Source organism: Bison bison, unplaced genomic scaffold (genome assembly GCF_000754665.1).
Source record: "Bison bison bison isolate TAMUID 2011002044 unplaced genomic scaffold, Bison_UMD1.0 scf7180017864265, whole genome shotgun sequence".
NCBI lineage: Eukaryota > Metazoa > Chordata > Mammalia > Artiodactyla > Bovidae > Bison > Bison bison.
In genome coordinates this window covers 526264-546060 of record NW_011494837.1, presented here as the reverse complement: position 1 = coordinate 546060, position 19797 = coordinate 526264, and the positions used below count along the sequence as shown (strand labels likewise).

The following is a 19797-nucleotide window of genomic DNA, read 5'->3' as shown; positions in this document are numbered from 1 at the left end:
GAGGAGGAGGGGCCGGGGACAAGCCAGCCGCCCGCGCCGGGCCGGGACGCTGCCAGGTGGGAGCCGCGGGGGTCGTCGGGGGCCCCGCGCCGACTCAGGACTGGGGGTTCCTGGCCCCGGTGCCCGCAGCCGGCCGCTGTCGGCCAGGCTGAGCTTCTCACTTTCTGTTCTCCTTCCATTGCTGAAGTTTTTACCTTCTTTCTCAGTTCCCGCGCCGCATCACTTGGTCTGTAAATCCTGGTGAAGTCCGTGGCCAGCGGCCGGGCCAGACCGCGGGGCCCTCAGCCCCCCATCTCCCGTCCCCAGACGCGGTTCGGTTCCCGTCCCACACTCGCGTGTGCTCTAAGTTCTCCGGCAGAAGCGACTCCCCCGGCGTCCTGCCGGCGGTAATGAGAAAGAGTAGTGAGCCCAGCCGTCCGCCAGGGCGAGGAGGGCGCGATCCGAAAACCACTCCGATAGGAAAGGTAACGCTTTGGAGCGCCACCCGCTCGGCTGGGATTTTGCCGTCTTAATCGTAGTTTCTCAAAGTAATTTTTTTTTTTTTTTTTTTTAAGAATGATGATGCTGAGTTCCCAAGACCCCATTAAAATGTCAAACCGTTGCTAGTCTTATTTACCATTGCCTGACATTTAAATGATGCCACCCTTCTTTCCCAAATCTCGGAGAAAACATCTGCCTCAAGATCCCAGATGGATTCCAGAAACCTGGACTCGAGCTGTCTTGGTTTCTGTAATAATAAAAACGTGCCCCCTTTTTGCAGTTTTTTCTCCTTCCTCCACCTGCTGCTGTAAAATCGAGCTTTTTGAAAAATTCATGACTAATAAAAATACCTGTTCCGGAGTCTTTTCATCTGTCCTGAGGGAGGAAGAGGGGTTAAGTGATATACAACTCGCTGTTTAAAACTTTTGCTGGCTAGAGAGGCTTATTGCTGCCTCTTCCCCCACATTGCACTAGAAGATCTCTCGTGATTGGAAGGACGCTCTCCTGAAAGCTGTGTTTACTTCAGTCGTTAAAGGCTTCCTGGAGAGCTTCAAAGAAAACTGGATAGGAAACAGAACTGTAACTGATTGAGCTGCTTCCATCAGTATTCATTCCTGTCTTGTGATTGGATCCTGGGCGTTTACGTGTTCCTCAGTTTCCCTGCTTGTGAAGCATTTGCATTATATGACCCTCTTAACAAAACTGCCACATCTTTCCAAGAAGGTTCCTATTACAACTAGAAGACTTCTTCTGTGAGGCTTCAGCTATTATTGCCCTCTTAAGAGAGAATTTAAAATTCAGACTTACATAGTAGTTAAAAATAGTTTTGAAGTCTGACAGGGCTCAACCAGAATGTCAGAATTCTGGTGTAGGCAGACAGCCCTTGGTGCCTGCCGTCACTGTAACAGCACTGACAATCTGGGATGATAATATGGAAACAGTATTTAAGAGAAACCTGAAGTAGACTCGAAACTAGCCTTGAGTCAGGATTAGAAGGGCCAATTTCATGTTCCTATCAGAATTGTCCTGAAAGCTTGCCGCCTCCCTGCCCTATTTTGGCTTTTTGGCCACTTCTCAAATCTAATCTCTTTTTCTTTCTGGTGCTAGCCACTCCCGCAACTTGTCTGTCTGCTTACCACTTCTCCATTCTCCTTATCTCCAGAGAGGCACAGACTGCTGCTTTTTGACAATCATAATTTTAATTGTGCTTATATGAACTCTAATTTTGTCCTTCATCCATTTTAGAACTTGCCAGATGTTAAGGGGATAGCGGATAATCTTTTGTGTGGGTGTTTTACCTTTTAAATGAGCTTAAATCTTTTGTTTTCAAGGACATAAACACAAAGCCTTTATTGAAAGTTTAATGAAACAAATGGAAATGCTTAGTAGTACCAAATGTCCTAGTAACGCAACACCCTGGTGTTAACAAGATTGGAAACAGAATTGTGATTTGTCACTGTGATCTTATTTCAAAATGTAAGAGTATTTTGGCTGTTTCTTTTAGAGGCAGTAAAAACTCCTGGTTTTAGTGGGAGCGTGGTTTACCTTTTGTACTGGTGATTTTAGATGCAGGGGAGTCTGTTCAGACATGGGACTGGGTGTGATAGGAATGTAAAGATGACTGAGAAAAAGGCTGTTTCAAGGAACTGGGAGAAGCTGAGGAGACCACTTGAAAACAGTCATCCTGGTACCTATGACGTGTCTTGTTTAGTTGTTAAGTCGTGTCCAACTCCTTGCAACCCCATGTAGCCTGCCAGGCTCCTCTGTCCATGGGATTTCCCAGGCAGGAACACTGGAGTGGGTTGCCATGGTGTGTCTGGCACATTACAATTAACAGAATACTTTAAAAAATACTACACCTGAGGTTGGACAGACATGTATGATCAATATTCTAGTTTTACTATAAAAAACGGCTAAAGAAACATGCCCAGAGTCACATAGCTACTTTTCAGTTAAAAACAAGTTTGTGCAGTACCTGCAACTCAGAGGCCACTTAACATTTATTAAGGATTAATGTCTGCATCCTGACTTTTTCTTGTACTCGAAGTGCATTCTCTCAAACTTGAGTTGTACAGTCTCGTTTTCTGCACTCCCAGTGTTGACTTACATGAGTTTCATGATGTAACTTGTGTAGGTAAAAATACAAATGGGACATAAATTCCTTAAGAACAGAATTCCTTAACAATTCCTTAAGAACAGAATTGAAAATTAAACACAGACATAACCACAAGACCAATAAAAATAAAATTTACAGCATTATCCTGGCAGCTGTTTTTTGGCTACTCACAAAATGCATATGGTACCAACTAGAAAAAAAAACAAAGTTTTTGAGGAGTTGCCATGACTGTACCACTGTGTACCATGCCATGATTCAGGTTTTCCAATATTTCTCCACTTGAATCACAGGAAAACTTTTGCTTTTACGGTGTGCTGTAAGATATTTGGACATCATTTGCTGTGAACACGTCATTTATATACTGTGTTCTATGCTGCTCTCATTAACCTGCAGCAGTTAAAAGTCTGTTTGCATCAACACTGTTACGTATGTGAATTCAGGTGTTGGCAGTTGAATTGCTTGTTAATACTCTTTATCTTCGGTGGTTGACCACATCCAGAAAGTGCTTATATTAATTTGTTTTTAATTGTATAGAAATGAAAACTGCAGTTGAATTCAATTCACAGCTGTAACGTTTAGCCCGGTTTATGAGTGTGCAATGAATGGGCTCAGCAAAAGTTATGGGGGAGAGCCAGGAGGGCTTCATGGGGGAGGTGGTTTTATCTGGGCCTTCACTGATGGTGTTTTCCACAGGTAGAGAACTTAGCCAGGAAGATGGAAATAGGGGATGGGTCTTCTAGGCTGAGCAAAGGCCTGGGATTATGATCTCTTGAAGGCTGTATACATCAGTGCGGGCAGAGTGAAAGAGGCGTTAAGAAAATTAGATTTGGCACTGGGTCATAAAGAGTGTTTGGTCTCAATTTAGAGAATTTTTGTGAAGCCCCGTTCAACAGGTACTGCTAAACTGTGAAATTCAGAGGATACCTGCCTTCTAATTTTCCTTGCTTTGAGAAAATGATCTCTCAATTTTGTTTCTTTGCTGTATCACACATGATAGTGAGGCAAGAACAGCATTTAACAAAAGCCGACTGTGCACTCCTTTGGGCTGGGTACTTTTACTTATATCGTCTTTTTAAACATCACCCTCAGCCTGGAATGTTGGTATGCTTAAAATTCTGACAACTGAGGAAACTGAGGATAAGATAATTCCCAGAGGTGGCATCTTGGAAGGAACAATTTTTTGCTGAACTGGACTCTCCTGTCCTTCGTAGGACATTTGGCATCTGTGGCCCTGCCCACTAATTACCAGGAGCATCCCCTGCAGTCATTGGGAGAACCCGGAACACCTTCCCCAAGGTGGGCGGGAGGGAGAGCACTCCCAGGGGAGAACAATTTATCCCAAATCATAACTGGGATAAGTTTCAGGGGTGAGATTTGAGACTGGGTCTCTCTGACTCAGAAACTCTGATTCTTTTTACACAGCATTTTGCTCACCAACCTTCTGAACTGTGCTTCTTCAAAATACATCTGAATATGTAATTTAGTTGGACCTTTCCTTCCTTTGTTCCAGAATGGGTAATAGTGTGGACTGTTTCACATATACTCTTTTTGACTGTTCCTTTGAGTGTCCCAATGTAGTGCCATTGATAGAAGGTAAGACAGGATCACTAGACCCAAGGAGCAGGGGCTGTGTCTCATTTATCTTTTTGTCCTCTGTACCTAGCTCAGGTGAGGGAGTGAATCTCTGTTGATGGATCATTAAAACGCTTATTAGTGGCTTTTCACGAATACACTTTTCACTAAAACACTTATTAGTGGCTTTTCACAGGGTAATACACTCCTGCCCTTAAAGTGGGCATTTTTGAGACATGGTAGGGGGTGGGTACCATAAAGTTCTCTAGAGAGTGTTTGGCTCTTGATTTAAAGTTCAGAGACTATTTGCTTTTCACCATGGCTGAGTGTGGCTGATAAATGGGTTGAGCCATGATACTAGTGAGCTGAAGTGTAGGAGATAGTTTCATCAAATGTTAATACTGCCTCTGATACCAGCTGTTATGTTAAATGTTGACCACGGCATCATTTATGTAAGAAAAAGGAGTTTTGTGCTCTGAATTTTCATGGTAATTACATTTCAAATAGTGATTTGAAAGCACTGTATAAAATAATCAGTAATAGTTTGGTGGAATAAGATACCTATGTGGTGTTGAAGGGCAACAGCCGAGGCTCATGCCTGCAGCAACAAAGATGACTGGAAAATTCCAGAAGTCCTCAGCTGTGAGTATTTTGTGAGAATCTTGAGCTTCCAGGTTAATGGAAAACACAGAACCTACTTTTGGCAATGAAGTAGAAATATAGACTGTTTTAGGGTATTGAAACCATACTTTTTTTCAACTGAGAACCTGTCTTTTGGGTTTAACAGGGTGTCTGCCAGATGTCTAACTTGAGGATTCTGTTTCTTGCTGAGGACATTTCCTTGAAAACGAACTCGATTGTACACTCTAAATGTGTGTTGAGTTGCAAGTGTACCTCAAATTGATCTGCAATAAACTTAATCACAACTTCTAACTTTTTTGAAGCAAACATTTCACCTCAGTGGAGAATATGTAAAAAAGGGTAATAGTGAATTTTATAAAGAAGAAAACAATTTTCCTTCAAAGTATTACCAGAGTTCTGATGAAGTACACTTGTGTGCACATATACCAAAAATGCCAGTGCAGCTCCGATAACTATAAAACAGATTGACGTACATTCAAACTCGGGAAGGTAATCCAGACTGTCTACTGAAGAGAGAGGATTAGCATGAAGTAAAAGTTCAAGAAGTCATGTTTATCTTAAGCCTGTCCATTCCAGAAATTTGACTGCTGTGTGTTGAGGATATTGCTAAGGTGTGGGACACAAAGATGAATAAAAGACTGAAACTGCCCTCAAATAGCTCTTAAATTAGTGGAGGAGATAAACCTGCACGTCTCTGTTTTCCAGATGAACTCATGATAAGCCAAACGTGCATTTGGTGTGTGTGACTTGTGTGGTTCAGAACACACTCACTGTTTCATGAGTGTCACACATTGTATGAGGACTTTGAACGGGCTTTCAAAGTATCTTCTCCCTCTCTTCTCTCTGAGCATGGTTTGATGAGCATCCTTTGCCGAGGCAGACTTGTGGGGAGATGGTGTAGGAGCTGTACCAGCAGGGTGAGTGGACATGATTTCCCTCGGTCCCTCCTGCTGCTCCTTGACCCAGCAAGTCTTAGATGGAGGCAGAAAATCACATTCTTGCAAAAAATCGTCATTCCAAGTGAGTGGACATCCTTATACAGAATGGTTGGGTGTTGACAGAGAAACAAATTGGTTTTGTGACTAGAAATAATTTGTTGTGTGGCAGTCGTGAATGCCAAGTACTGGTACGGCTCCAGCAGGGTTATCCCTCAGTGTTTAACCCCTGGGGGTATTTAACTGGAAATATGCCAAAGCAGTGAAACAACCAAAATTTGCTTTAGTTGTTTAGTTAAGTGTTCCTTTGTGCCTGACAGATTAGTGATGACAAAACTAAACCACCCTTAATTGAGGCCCTAGTAAGATCCAAGCCCTGTGCTTGGGGCTTTCAACCTATACAACCACCTAATACTCAGAGCAACCTTATGAGACAGGAATCTTTACTCCATTTTACAGACACATAATTTAAGGCTTGGAGAGGTCCAATAGCTAATCAAAAGTCTCACAGATCTTGTGGTAGAGTGAGGAGTCATTCTCCTTCCTGAATTCAAAACCTACAGCATTCTGTGACTGCTGCTTCTGCTCAACTTGGGAAAAAGACCCAAACAGAAGGCAGGGCTTAGAAAATGTTTTGAGTGCAGATAAGACCATGGCCTGCAAATGGCCTGGGTCAGTGCTCAGTACAATAAAGAACTGATGCTCCTGGCAGTTGAGAGAGGAAATTATATATACTTTATAAATTTATATTTAAACACATAAAAAGGCTTAGTCTCCTAAAAAGATACAAATTAAGCCTATAGCAAGGTACCATATTCCACCTGTCTGATAATCAAAACTTGAGTTCAGTGTAGGTATACAGGAGCTCTGGTACACTGCTAGCGGGAGTGTAAATCGAGACACCAGTTTGGAGGGAAGTTTGATGAACTCTATCAACATCATACATTCACATACCCTGATTTAACAGTTCCCTTTTAGAAATTCCACTGGATGTATACAGCTTGCAAAACAAGCCCAAAGTTGACACTACAAATTTAGTCATTGCAGTGTTGTTTTAATTAGCAAGAGATGAAGATTAAAATGAAGTCTTATCAATAGTGGACTAATTGGTAGATCACCATGTATCCCATGTAGTGGACTATTACGTGGCTGTCAAAAAGAATGATAAAGCTTTTTGTATACTGATAAGAAAAATACATTTAAAAATCTTTTTAAAACAAGATACAAACCACTGTGTATAGTACGCTCCCATTTGCATTTGAAAATGGGGGAGTATGGAAAAAGTCTGTTCCTACTGTTGTGTTAACTATTTGGGAAGGATGAGAGACTGGGTGAAGGAATGAGGAATAGGAGGGAGACTTCTCCATTTTAGACCTTTTTATACTTAAAAAATTATATGAATTACCTATTTCAGAAAACTGGTTATGACCTAGTGAATACCTTTGTATAAAAGAGGATAAAAGAATTTATGATCCTGTGTTGGCAAAAATTCTCCAAAGGAAAAATGAACTCCATTCACTTGTTCAAGTGAGAAAAGTTATGATCGAGGCTACAAATAAATGGAATATTTATAATGCCGAATAATTGGATATTTAGATACTTTCTGCAGGTATGAGGGAGGTATATGTATTTTTAATCTGCAACGTGAAACTGGGTAGAGTTAATAGAGCCTCAAAAATACCAAGTCATTTTTGTGAGATCACCTAAATCATCCACTTCGAGTAGCCATGTGACTCTGAGCCAAAATATTCTCGCAGTCTTTGATTATAAAGGAAAGGAGATGGCCCTCATAGCTAAGGTCTCTTCCAGCTTTAGAATGCCAGCCAAAACTCCGTAGGGTAACAGGTGTATGCAGGATAGGTTAGGAAGACTTTTATTTTACTGGAAAGATCACATGAAAATGCTTTGGGTATTTCCTCTGTGTGTTCCTAACATTTTCATCGTTTGATTTGAAAAGCTCACCAATGTTTTTAACAAGAATCCCTTTGGTACCACTTATGCCAGGCACTGTGCTAACCTCTGGGAATCCAGTGCAGCATGGCATTGGTTCAAAACACTCCTGCAGTTTTTGTGGGGAAGGCAGACATAGCACAAATCTTCCTTCCCTTCTTAAAATAAGTACCAGCGTGTCTCACGGGCTGTGGAGTATTTGACAGGGGTGGGCCCACTCTTAGAGGAAACTGTTTTAATCTCCTTCAGTCTGTTCCTTCTGATCTTTCTGTACACGTGTCTATTTACTACTCTTGATTTGTAAACTTTAGACAATCTATATTGGTTTCTGGTGATGGTAGATGAAGATTGAGCTATTTTATATCTCTTTCCACTTCTCTTTATTCATTCAGCCAAAATAAGTGTTATAATTAGGGGATTAAATCAAAAGTCAACTTTTCCATGTATATAAAATACAGCTGTTTAGAATAGCACAACTTACTTTTGAAGGAGCATCATCCCCTTTTAAAGGACATCTCTTATATGTCCTTTATGATAAATAGCACAAATGACAGAAATGACATGAAAATGGTATTTGAATGCTCTCATGAGTACTCATTTTATGTGATAGCTACATGATATGTTAGAAATTTCTGCTTTACTCTTCATATTAAAATTTATACAAAATATGGATATGACCTGCAGGTCATAATTTTTTTTCTGTAACTGCTGTGCTTATAACAAGGAATGAAATTCTTTGAATTTTATATTTTGATAACTGGGAACAGGTAGCGTGAGATGTAAACTCTTAACCTTTTATCGTCTTTGCTGTCAAAGTACTAAAAAGCATACCCTGGCTGGACAGGTGTTCTTGCCTGGAGAATCCCAGGGACCGGGGAGCCTGGTAGGCTGCCGTCTACGGGGTCGCACAGAGTCGGACACGACTGATGTGACTTAGCAGCAGCAGCAGCAGCTGGACAGGTGGCATTGTGCTATATTAATCAAAGCTGAAAATGTGTGTGGTAATCAGTTTAATTGTTCCATTGTTCTATTAGAGGTAGGTAAATAAGATCTTATTTGGCAATGTTACATTTATTATGATACGAAGAAATTGCTATTATGTACTATTTGTACTATTAGTATTTAGCTGTTTGTCTTCTCTAGGTTCATTGCTTGCATTTTTTCACTGACTTGTTTTTACTTGCTTTTTAGAATCAACTACAATACTTTGGGATTTTGTTTGTTTTGCTTGCCTTTGAATAGTAATATACACTCTTCTAAAACAGGTATGAAATTAAAGAAAAATCAAAAAGGAAAAAAAGCACAACTCATACATAACTACCCAGAGACAAGTGCTATTCTGCTAGATCACTTCTGATACGTGTGTCTACATGTATACGTATTTTTAGAAAAAGTAAAAGTCTTCTTCAGGATTTTGAAACTTGATTTTTTTTTCCCACTTAACATTGGTACTTTATCATTGTATACAATAGTACATATACTCTTAGAAATAATCAAAATAATTTAATTTTAATCTTTTGAAAGATCTTAGATGGGTCATCACTTTTCAGAATCTAGTGTGAATGTCTTAATGTGTCTCTGTTTACAGAGGGTTTGTATTCTGATGGGAAAGTTATATAGATTTATATATAACGTGCTTTGTAGTAAAATAAAGTGAGATGAGGGAAGAGGACGTGACAGAAGTAGTGAGTGTGGAGTAAGGTATAGAGAGGATGCTCATGAGGCCTATCTGCTGGGTGACACCTGACCCAAGACCTACGTGATACTTGAATTAATATGAATGAATGTTAATCGTTCAGTGATGTCCAACTTTATGTGACCCCATGGACTGTAGCCCACCAGGCTCTTCTGTCCATGGGATTTCCCAGGCAAGAATATTGGAGTGTATTGCCATTTCCTTCTCCAGGAAATCTTGGAAGATCAGGAAGTGAGCAAATCAGAGCAAAGGACTTTCCAGGCAGAGGGAAAAGCATGTTTCAAGATCCTGGAGCAGGCTCATGTTGGCACAGGTATCAGAACAGGCAGAAACAACAGAATGGAAAGGAGTCAGGGGCCAGATGAGGTCAGCCTTGGTCAGGGGTTGAGATGATAAGATTACTTTTTAAGAAAACTATCACTTGAGCATGGGTTTGTATGTGTGTATGTATTTGTATCCTCTTAAGTAGTTTTTCAGCTTTTTGGTCTCAGAAGACTTGACAGAGGAGGAAGGGCCTGAGTTGGAGGTGAGGTCAACCTTGGTCAGCCACTGGGAAGGTCCAGGCTCACCTGTTCTGGGGTCTCCAGAGCTCCTCTCTCAGGTGGTGTGTCAAGTGGTACACGAATGAGTGTCCCATTCTAGACTGCAGCTAGAGTACTGCTTTGAGTTCATGTCACAGTAAAAGATCAGGGTATTGATCCTTGTGAGGTTTGTCACAACTGTTCAGAGTCTGAGGGGTTTGAGGAAGAGGACTTTGGGATAATACAGCAGTTGCTGATGTCACGTGTAGATGGACAGCTCAGGTCACGTCAAACCGCCTGAGATTCTCACTTTGTAGCCTGTGATTGAACTGTAATTATGGCTCTCGTTTTGGGAACAAGTGATAGGAACAGGAAATAAATCAGCTTCCAGGTAGATAGAAAAATTATAGGAGAGGGTTGACATTATGGGGAAAGAACTGTCAGAAGCTCTAAGACTGCAAAGCCATGAAGCTTCATGATCATATCTATTACCCTCCTCCCTGCTCCTAGTTTCTCTCCAAAGAGGTCTGACATTGAGACACCAGATGTTTGGGCTAAAATGCATGCTGTTTGACTGTCTTAAAAGTGCAGCTTTTACTTACCTTTTAATTTGAAACCCAGAAATAGCCATAACCACCTGTTTTATATTCTGCTAATGGCGATTAAAAAAAATACAAGTACTACTCTACTGCTGGCAGTCACTGTTTATGAATGGACAGTTTTCCAGATGGTTGTTTGGAAATTGTCAGTGTGGAACTCTGTTTTTATCCCTGCAGAAGCAGGGTTGGAGATGCTGGGTGGGGCTCCAGGCCAGTAGATAAAAGTCAGTTTAATCTGTAATGTACTGTACCTTCAGTTGGGATTCCCTGGTGGCTCAGACAGTGAAGAATCTGCCTGCAGTGCGGGAGATCTGGGTTCAGCCCCAAGGTTGGGAAAATCTCCTGGAGGACGGCATGGCAACCCACTCCAGTATTCTTGCCTGGAGAATCCCCATGGATAGAGGAGCCTAACAGGCTATAATCTGTGGGGTCACAAAGAGTTGGACACGACTGAGCAACTAACCACAACCACACAGTACCTTCAGTACAACAGTGAGCAAAGAGAACTCTAGAGCTTGTCTAGTGAAGATGTGTTTCAAGAAAAGATCCCCAAGGTAATGTAGATGCCCCATGGCATGAGAAGGCCCTTTGGAGGGTATGGGGGTAAAGTTCAACCTATATTTCAGCACTTGAGTGGCCATGAGAGGGAGAAATCCAAGGGAATAGAGAACAGGCCCCTTGGTGGCCTCAGTCACTTTGAAGTCAGGGACAGTAGAAGTTGTGTCTCCTTGTTGTCATGCCCTAATATTTTAACTGAATTGGCTTCTTGATCACAGTCTTTCTCTTTCTTTACCACAAAAGCCTCAAGATTCATCTGACTTTTCCTCTTTCTACTCACTCTGCTTATTGGAGGGTCATATGTGATTTTAGATCTGGCAGAGGGCTGGTCTGATCCTTTCAATGTACGTGTTTGAAAAAGGAAGATCCAGAAAGGGGCATTTTGACTGAAGAGCCTTTTGTCCATAACATGCCATCCCTGAAACAGACCTCTGTCCATTTTGAGTTTTTGCAGAGCTTTTCACTTCTGGTAACAGCAAGAAACAGAGTGGGTTGGGAAGAGATCCCCTCCTTGTTCCATAGTCTTTTTCATTTAGTCCTCCAAGGCTTTACTGAAGTGATGTGGACCAGGCTGCCAGAACTAGCAGGGTTTTATGTTAGTGAGGGAAGAGAGAAACAGATTAACCTGTATTCTCATTCCCTGTCCTCAGCAACATAGCTGAGGACTATAGACCACCCCTTCTAGGATGAAAGTGAAAACCCAGAGTGGGAAAGAGAGGAGGCAGAGAAGAGAAGTCCTCAGCACAGGCCCCTAGGAACGGTGGCAAGTTCCTGGGGGTAGTGGGTTGGGGGTCCTGCTTATAGATAAGGCCATGCCCAAACCAGGCATGTGTGTTCCATCACTCAGTCATGTCCAACTCTCTGCAGGCACATGGACTGTAGCCCATCAGGCTCCTCTGTCCTTGGGATTTCCCAGGCAAGAATGTTGGAGCGGATTTCCGGTTCCTTCTCCAGGGGAATTGTCCTTACCCAGGGATCAAACCTGCGTCTCCTGCGCTGCAGGAGGATTCTTTACCTACTGAGCCACTGGGGAAGCCCCAAACAAGGCACCACCTTCTATGAAGTCACCTTGAGTTTGAGAATGCTCAGAATTATGGCCATGATGTTACCAGTACCAGAGATTGCCTCCTTTCTGGAAATAGCAAGAAATCACAGACTTGGGAATCCACTGAAAAGTGGGCTGGCCTTTGGAAGACAGTTATGGAAGCTGTATTCGGTTCTTCAATATTTCCAGATTTTTCTGATGCAGCCACCATAACAGTGTGTGAGAGAAACGGCAGAGTAAGAGATGGTACTCAGCTGCCTTGTTGCAGGAGGGGGAGGAGTGAAGAACTTTGTCTTCCTCACGCTGCCTCCACCCACATCCGTTCCTGCATGACTATCCAGTGACCGTCTAGGAAGGGGCATTCTCACCACTTGAGGGACTGACTCTGGAAGAGGCCAAGCAGCATCCCTTGGGTTTCAGTCTGTGGTAAACACTCAAAGAGGGGATTTTTTTTCCCGTCCCACTGGACTTTGCATACCCTGCATGCTCATTCAGGCAACAGCTCTTCACTAGGACCATCTCTGCTGAACATCAGTGTTGGAAAATGGGTGCTATTTCACAGGAGTGAGCTTTCAAAATAATTGATACCTATCCTTTAATTATCACCATTTAACACATTTAAATAATGGATATCCCTCCAACCAGATCATTCTTTTCTCTGTGCAACACTCAGTTGCTGGTTTCAGCTCAGTAAAGAGGCTCTCACGCTGTTGTTTATCAAGAACGTGATCAGAGAACGGCCTGCATCTGAACAACCCAGGGAAGGGGGCGCCGGTTGTGGAAAATGTGGATTCCTGGGCCCCACTCCAGCTGGAATCCTTGACTGTGAGGCCCCCACATCTGTTTAATAAACAACTGTGCAGGTGATTATGGTGCCTCTAGAGAGGGATTCTTAGGGAAAGAGGGCCAGGGCGTTGTCTGATGTGTTCACTGCTCGTTTTCTAGTATGTACCAAGAACAGCATCTGGCACCTAAAAAGTGCAAGGACATGTCTGGTGACTGAGTTCTTGGACCTAGTTTTCTCCTCCTTACTTTCTGTGAGTTGGGGAATCTTGTTAGAATTTGATTAAAAGTAATAGTGTAAGATATTTTAAGTGAGAGGATAGGGACTCTCTGTGTAAATTATTTGAGCTTTAGAATGTAAAAATGCCTTCTTTTTTTATGGCCCAGGGGGTTTGTTTTATTTTATGTCTGGCATAAAGTAAGTGGATTTTTAATGGCTATACATTGGATTCCTGGTTTTCAGCTATGGTCTAAATAAGGCTGCATCAAAAATGAGGAGCTTCTGTATCACTTTGACCTTGACGCTTATCTAGATTTAATTTCCTGAGTTGTGTTAGCTAAGTTAGATGAGGATGTTAAAATTCAAGGTAGTCTTATTTGTGCCCACGTGTGATCATGATGCCTGCCCCCTCACTCCCTCCCTTGAGCAGAATGTGTACTTTCTAAAAATACTGCTATTGAAATACTCCCAGGTCCCAAAGGGGATTAAATTGTGAGAGAACAATAGAAAAGGCTTGTCTTTCTTAAGATTTGAGATCATCTGAATTTGAAAAGTTTTTCTTTCTCTTGTATTTTATTTTTGAGTCTGAGAGTACCAGTCCAAGCCTTTTGAGACTTTTCTGTTAATATTTCTTCTTTTCCTTTTCTTTCTTTCTTTTTCTTTTTTTTAAAATCTAGGCTGACATCTAAATATCCAGTGTTTCAAGTATCTTTATGAATCCTGTCCTAATTTTTGTGTGTTTGGTTTATAAGTCAGTTGAAAATACCTCTGTTCCTATTGAGTAATTGTCTCCCAGCCCGACTTCTCTCTTTTATATCTTTTGAGAAAAATTGTTGCTGGATGAGAGTGGATGGTACATTCTTTCAAGAGACTTACATACTAATGTGTCATTAAGGAAAAAGGACTACTGTGTATTATTATATTGTTCTTAATGGCACAGTGTTTTCTGATTATGCAGACACAAACAGAATGTTTGATAGCAGTTATTTTTACAGTCCATCTGACAAACCATACTTGAGTGCCTTCACAGTGCCAAGCACGATGCTAGGCTTTGGGATACAGCCATGAATGATACGGTCCCTGGGTTATATGAGTTCAAATCTAGTTAGACAAATGGACAACCAACCAGCCATTATGGTAATTACTAGCAGGAATGTATGAGGGGTATCACTCTGTGCAGTGGGGGCACAAAAATTACAGGTTAACATAGAAATCAATTGGGAAGGATTAGGAGTTGGACAGGGTGGGGAAGGGTGTTGCAGGCAGGAGGAGAAAGTAGTTTGCTGGTATGTGAATTTGGTGTGTTCTGAGAATGGGTTCTAGGTGACAGGTGTATCTGCAACCAGGTCATGAAGAACTTTCTATAGTTACACTAAGGACTCTTCATTTCATTCATCAGCTGATGGAGAATCACTGAAGGAGTTTTTGAGCAGAAGAGTATCATGGTCAGATTAATGATCACTGTGTCTAAGAAGAATGGATTGAACCAGAGCCATCCAGAGGATGTCAGAGACAAATGGAGAAGGGACTCCAGACATCCAGGAAGGACATGGGGAAAGCTTTAACTGAAGCACTGATTTTTCTACTTAATCCAGAATTTTAAAATGTTGTTTGTTTTAAAACTTGACACATTTTAAAATTTTGGTTTAGCCATAAGATTCATGAAAGATAAACCTTAGGATATAAATTTCAACAAGTTTTACAAAGTGTCAAGTATTAACTGCCCTTGGTGATTTCAGCTTTAAATTCTTCAGTTGTTTGCACAATGCAGAATGCTTATGTTCTGACTTAAAACTTTTTTTTTTTTTGGCGTTTTGTGTGTGTTTACAGTGTGGAAATAATTATAGCTACTTGAAAATCCTAACTTCTGCCTTAAATCCCATGGACCCTGAGCTGCATTTTCTGCAGAGCTTTTGTACTGGGAAAGACACTTTTTACTGTTTTCATATACAATTTCAGTAAGGCAGTGAGCTTATAGTGTTAGTCGTTCAGTCATGTCGGACTCTCTGTGACCCCAGGGGCTGAAGCTTGCTAGGCTCCTCTGTCCACAGAATTCTCCAGGCATGAATACTGAAGTGAGTTGCCATTTCATTCTCCAAGCTTATAGAATACCCTGTGAACACTCTAAATAAATATACTTTCAGAAATCTTGAACTAGGATACTAAATTGTCTATTATATATTTAGATAGATTATATTTATAAATTAACTAGATTCAAAATAGACTGTAGTTAGAAAATACACTTATCAAATCACCAAGGTTAGTAGTATTCATGGTTATACCCCAAATGTTTATATCATGCTCTTTTTATGTGTATTTTGCCAGTCTCTTTTTTTTGATTTGAGCTTAGATAGACAAGTATTGAATTTAATTTAAAAAAAAAACTGAATTATAAATAATCCTGTGGCAAAAGATAAGCCTAGTAAAACAGGAAAAAACAAAGATAACCCACTCACATTTAAAATGTTAACCATTTAAGACATTATTTTATAGACATGTCCATGTAATATGGGTTACAATTCTGACTTGTACATTTTTTTTTCTACTTTGTCCCTATTTTTCCCTATGGAGTTTTCATATGTTAAACACATAGCTTATGTATTTATTTACATGCTTAATTTTTCTTACTGGCATTTGAGCATGGCCGTATCTTTTCTGTCCTTGTATTCCTGCATAGAGTCCGAGACTGAATGAAATTTGAATCCATTGTATTTTCCAGGTGTTCATCATCTATTTTTTCCTTCTTTTTTTTTAAATCATTGTCATTTGTTGCCTGGATAGTCTGCTCAATTGTACTGGATTGTATGGATAGAAAATCTTAAGTAGCACAAATTGTGTCCTTGCTTAGTATCCTAATGGGAGCTGTGAAACCCCCCTTCCCATTCCCTCTCCTGCCAGTCACCACGATTCCATCCATGTGTTTTTCCTCACCCAGCCGTTCTCCTGCCTGAAGGCTTCCCAGTGCTAGCAGAACAAAGGTCACATTCTGTGATGGGTCAGACGGGTTCTTCTTGGTCTGGCATCCACTAACTTCTGTTCTCATTCTCATCTCTCCAGGATTATCGCTGCCTGTCACAAGATCCTGTGCTTCAGTCTTATCTTAAAAACAAACAAACAGAACTCGGTGGTGGTGGTGGTTTAGTCACTAAGTCCTGTCCAGCTCTTGCGACCCCATGGACTGTAGTCTGCCAGGCTCCTCTGTCCATGGGATTTTCCAGGCGAGAATACTGGAGTGGGTTGCCATTTCCTTCTCCAGAGGATCGTCCCAATCCAGGAATCGAACCCACATCTCCTGCATTGCAGGCATATTCTTTATCGACTGAGCTACCCCTCAAATACTGTATCATTATCAACCCCTGCCTTTGTACCTCCTACGTGGACACTTGACTGAGCGGGCAGAGTCTCTGCCTCTTCCTTCCTCTGTGCTCCGTGCCACTTCATTCATTCAGCAGTTATGAATGAGTTGTACTTGTACCAGACTGTATTATTAGTTTGTTTATCAGTCTCCCCTACTAGACCTTGTTTTACGAAGATCCTGACCTACTTGTTCTTAAATCCTCAAGGCCATGCACGATTCCTAGTTCATGGTAGAGTGCCCCAGTAATCTTTAGAGTAAAGCTGCTCAATTTGTCTCAGATTATGAAAGTATGAAAACAAAATAACGTGTTGACGTAAAGAGTTAATTATCTAGATCTAAAATGTATATGTACCTAATAGGCAAAATAGGTTATTATGACATCTTATAAGATATCTGTGAAGGTATTCCAGACAAGACAGTTAAAAGTGACTATCTGGAAAATCAGATTTTTAAGGCACCGTCTGGGACACACTTGTGTGTACTTAGTCGTTCAGTTGTGTCTGACTCTTTTTGACTCCATGGATTATATAGCCTGCCAGGCTCCTTTGTCCATGACGATTCTGCAGGCAAGAATACTGGAGTGGGTTGCCCTGCCCTCCTCCAGAGAATCTTCCCAACCCAGGGATCAAACCCAGGTCTCCCACATTGCAGGCATATTCTTTACTGTCAGAGCCACCACGGAAGCCCAAGAACATACTTGGGATTAGATAAACCTACATCTCTCTCTCTCTCTCTTTTTTTTTTTTTTTGCATCTCTTTTAAATATTCCTAGAAATCTCTATATGATCCTGTAAGTTTATAAAAATTTGTTGATTGGAAATATATTTCAAATAACCCTTAGCATAGGTTTAAAAGAAGACTGGGCTGTAGAGAACCTTAAGATAAATACAGTCAAAAAGAGGGCCATCACTTTCCAAGATTATGATAGTTGTACACTGGCGCTGCTTTGTTCAGGTGCATCGTTGGTGTGATGCTGGTCATAAAACAGAATGGACTCACCAAAATGTCTGGAGCCTGATGAGCATTTTTGAATGTGTGTTTCAAGTGTAGACACTCAAATCAATAGCTTCTTAGTGTAACACTTTGTATGTGAATCTTTGGGGCATTACAGATAAAAAGGACCTTTCAGTTTTTGCATTAAACACAGAAACTGTATGATTTCAGTAATTCTCTTTTAATTTCAAAAAAAACTTTTTTTTTTTCCAGTGTTGAAAATGAGCCCATGAGCACAAGTCAGAAAAAGGAAAATATACTTTCATCAGAAGCAGTGAAGGTATAGTTTTAAATTAATATTATTTTATATCAAGCAAATGATTTTTTCTTAATTTCTGCTCGCTCTTCTTTCTGATTCTGTCATCTCATTTCACATTTCAAAAAGAGCATAAAGTCTTATTCCTTATTGGAAACTCTAGCCCAGTTCTGCTGGATATTTGCATCTTGCCAGTGGGGTTGGGGGTAGATCATTGAAGAAAGGCTTGAGACAGTGCTGCTTTTACCCCAGCTGAGCCACTAACCAGCTGTGAGGTCTTCCACTGAGACATTTAACTTCTCTGTGCCTTGGTTTTCTAATCTGTAAATTGTGTCATCTAACCTCCACTCTCCCTTTCCCCTAGGAAGTTCTTCAATTTATGTTGTGTTTACTCAAATGCTCCTGACAATTAAGAGTGCTTCTGAGGGCATAGAAGTTAATGACCTATTTGTACATGGCATTAGTATGTGACATGTTTGTTTAGCTCATAAGTGAACTGGCTTTCTCTGTATCTACAGAACAACCATGAAATCATATATGCTACACTTATATGCAGATCGTTATTGATAAGTGTGGTTAAAAATCTCTGAAAACTGCTAAACCTTATAATACTTCTTTTTCATCATAAGTGATTTCCTAGAAATTGGATGTTTGTGTTGGTTGGGAGTGTGAGGCTAGGATCAAGTTCTGACAGCTGTTCGACATTCATGGAGTTTGGGCCCAGTTACTTTCTTTTTAAATGACTTGTGACAGTCAGTCAAGGAGAAAGCTTGTCAGGGATTCCCAGGTACATTAGCCTGGTCAGTGGAAGGACCAGAAAGTCAACTGAATCCTTCTTTACTGATAATTCTTCATTACTCTTAAACATTACATGAGGTCCAGAGGCCTTAAAGATGGTAAAGGTAAAGCTGTTTTCAGTTTTTATTCCTGCCTTGTCCACCATAGTTAACAATATAAATATTTTTGAAAGAAAAAAAAATCAGAATCTGATTTTTCTTTTTTACTTTTAAACTTTATTGAAAGAAAAAAATCAGAATCACCTTGCTTCCCTTTCCTTTCTTCTTCCTTTGTGAGTTTGGCTACTAACTCCTGCCCCCTGGGTTTTATAGCACTTCCTGCCTATTCTTTGGCAGCCGGTCATTAGTCAACTCACTGGTTTACCGCTGCATGGACTCTGCAGCTTTCTCTGTCCTGTTCAGTTTTTACATGTCCTGAGTTGCCCAGCTTCAAGATTTTTACTTCTCATTTTATGTGCAGCTTTGCTCTTGAGTTGTCTCACAGGAAGCATGTGTTTTACTTCTGAAATCTCCAACTAAGAGGTTTCTTTATCAACCAGTTCCTGTCATTCCCTGTCTTAGTCCTTCATTGCCTCTGAGCCCACCTTTGAGCTTCAGCAAACCTTCATGCTTTCCCTGCTCTTTTCTCTTCTCCAGGTTGCTACTTGTTTGCCTTCTCAACCTGGAACTGATAGGTATCACTTCAGCTGTTAAGCTCACTGAAAAAAATGTTGGTCTTCAAACTTGGCCCTGAAACTTTAGTTTCTAATAGAACTGCTTTCTATCTGCAGAGATTTACTCCAGAAATTATTCTGGCCTCAGTAAGTGTATATGGTGGGCAGTATAGTGGCTGGGCCCCCATGGATACCATCTTCTCTATCCATTTTTAATATATTGGTTTGAATGTTCAGGATACTTTCAGTTTGGGATTTGGGCCCCCAAGTAAATAGGGCTTATAGTCATGAAAGTTATTCTCTTATGGTTTGAGGCCTATAGGATTACTTATATCAATACATGGGCAGTCTGGTTAGCCTCTCACTGGTGTAGTGGAAGCATTTGGGGCCATGTAAGCTTGTTTGTTTGCTATACTTTCTGGAAACTACTGGTAGGCTTGCTCATCTTTGCTTCACAGACCCGGTTGTGGTGGGACCTACTATTGCCAGGCATCAAAAATATGTATTTTGCATATTATATTCCTCTGTAAGTTATTACATGATATTGGGTATAATTCCCTGTATTATATAGTGAATCCCTGTTGCTTCAATTAAAGAAAAGGAAAAAAGTACATATTTTGATA

At 40.8% G+C, this 19797-nt stretch overlaps 1 protein-coding gene across 1 annotated transcript in view; it reads left to right on the top strand.

The window, feature by feature from the left end:
• The window catches only part of CRYBG3 (beta-gamma crystallin domain containing 3), a 126749-nt gene that overhangs the window by 1156 nt on the left and 105796 nt on the right, over window positions 1-19797 (top strand). Inside the window, exon 2 of the mRNA XM_010848382.1 lies at window positions 17682-17748. Coding sequence (XP_010846684.1) covers window positions 17682-17748 — 67 coding nt within the window. The remainder of the gene's footprint in view (window positions 1-17681; window positions 17749-19797) is intronic.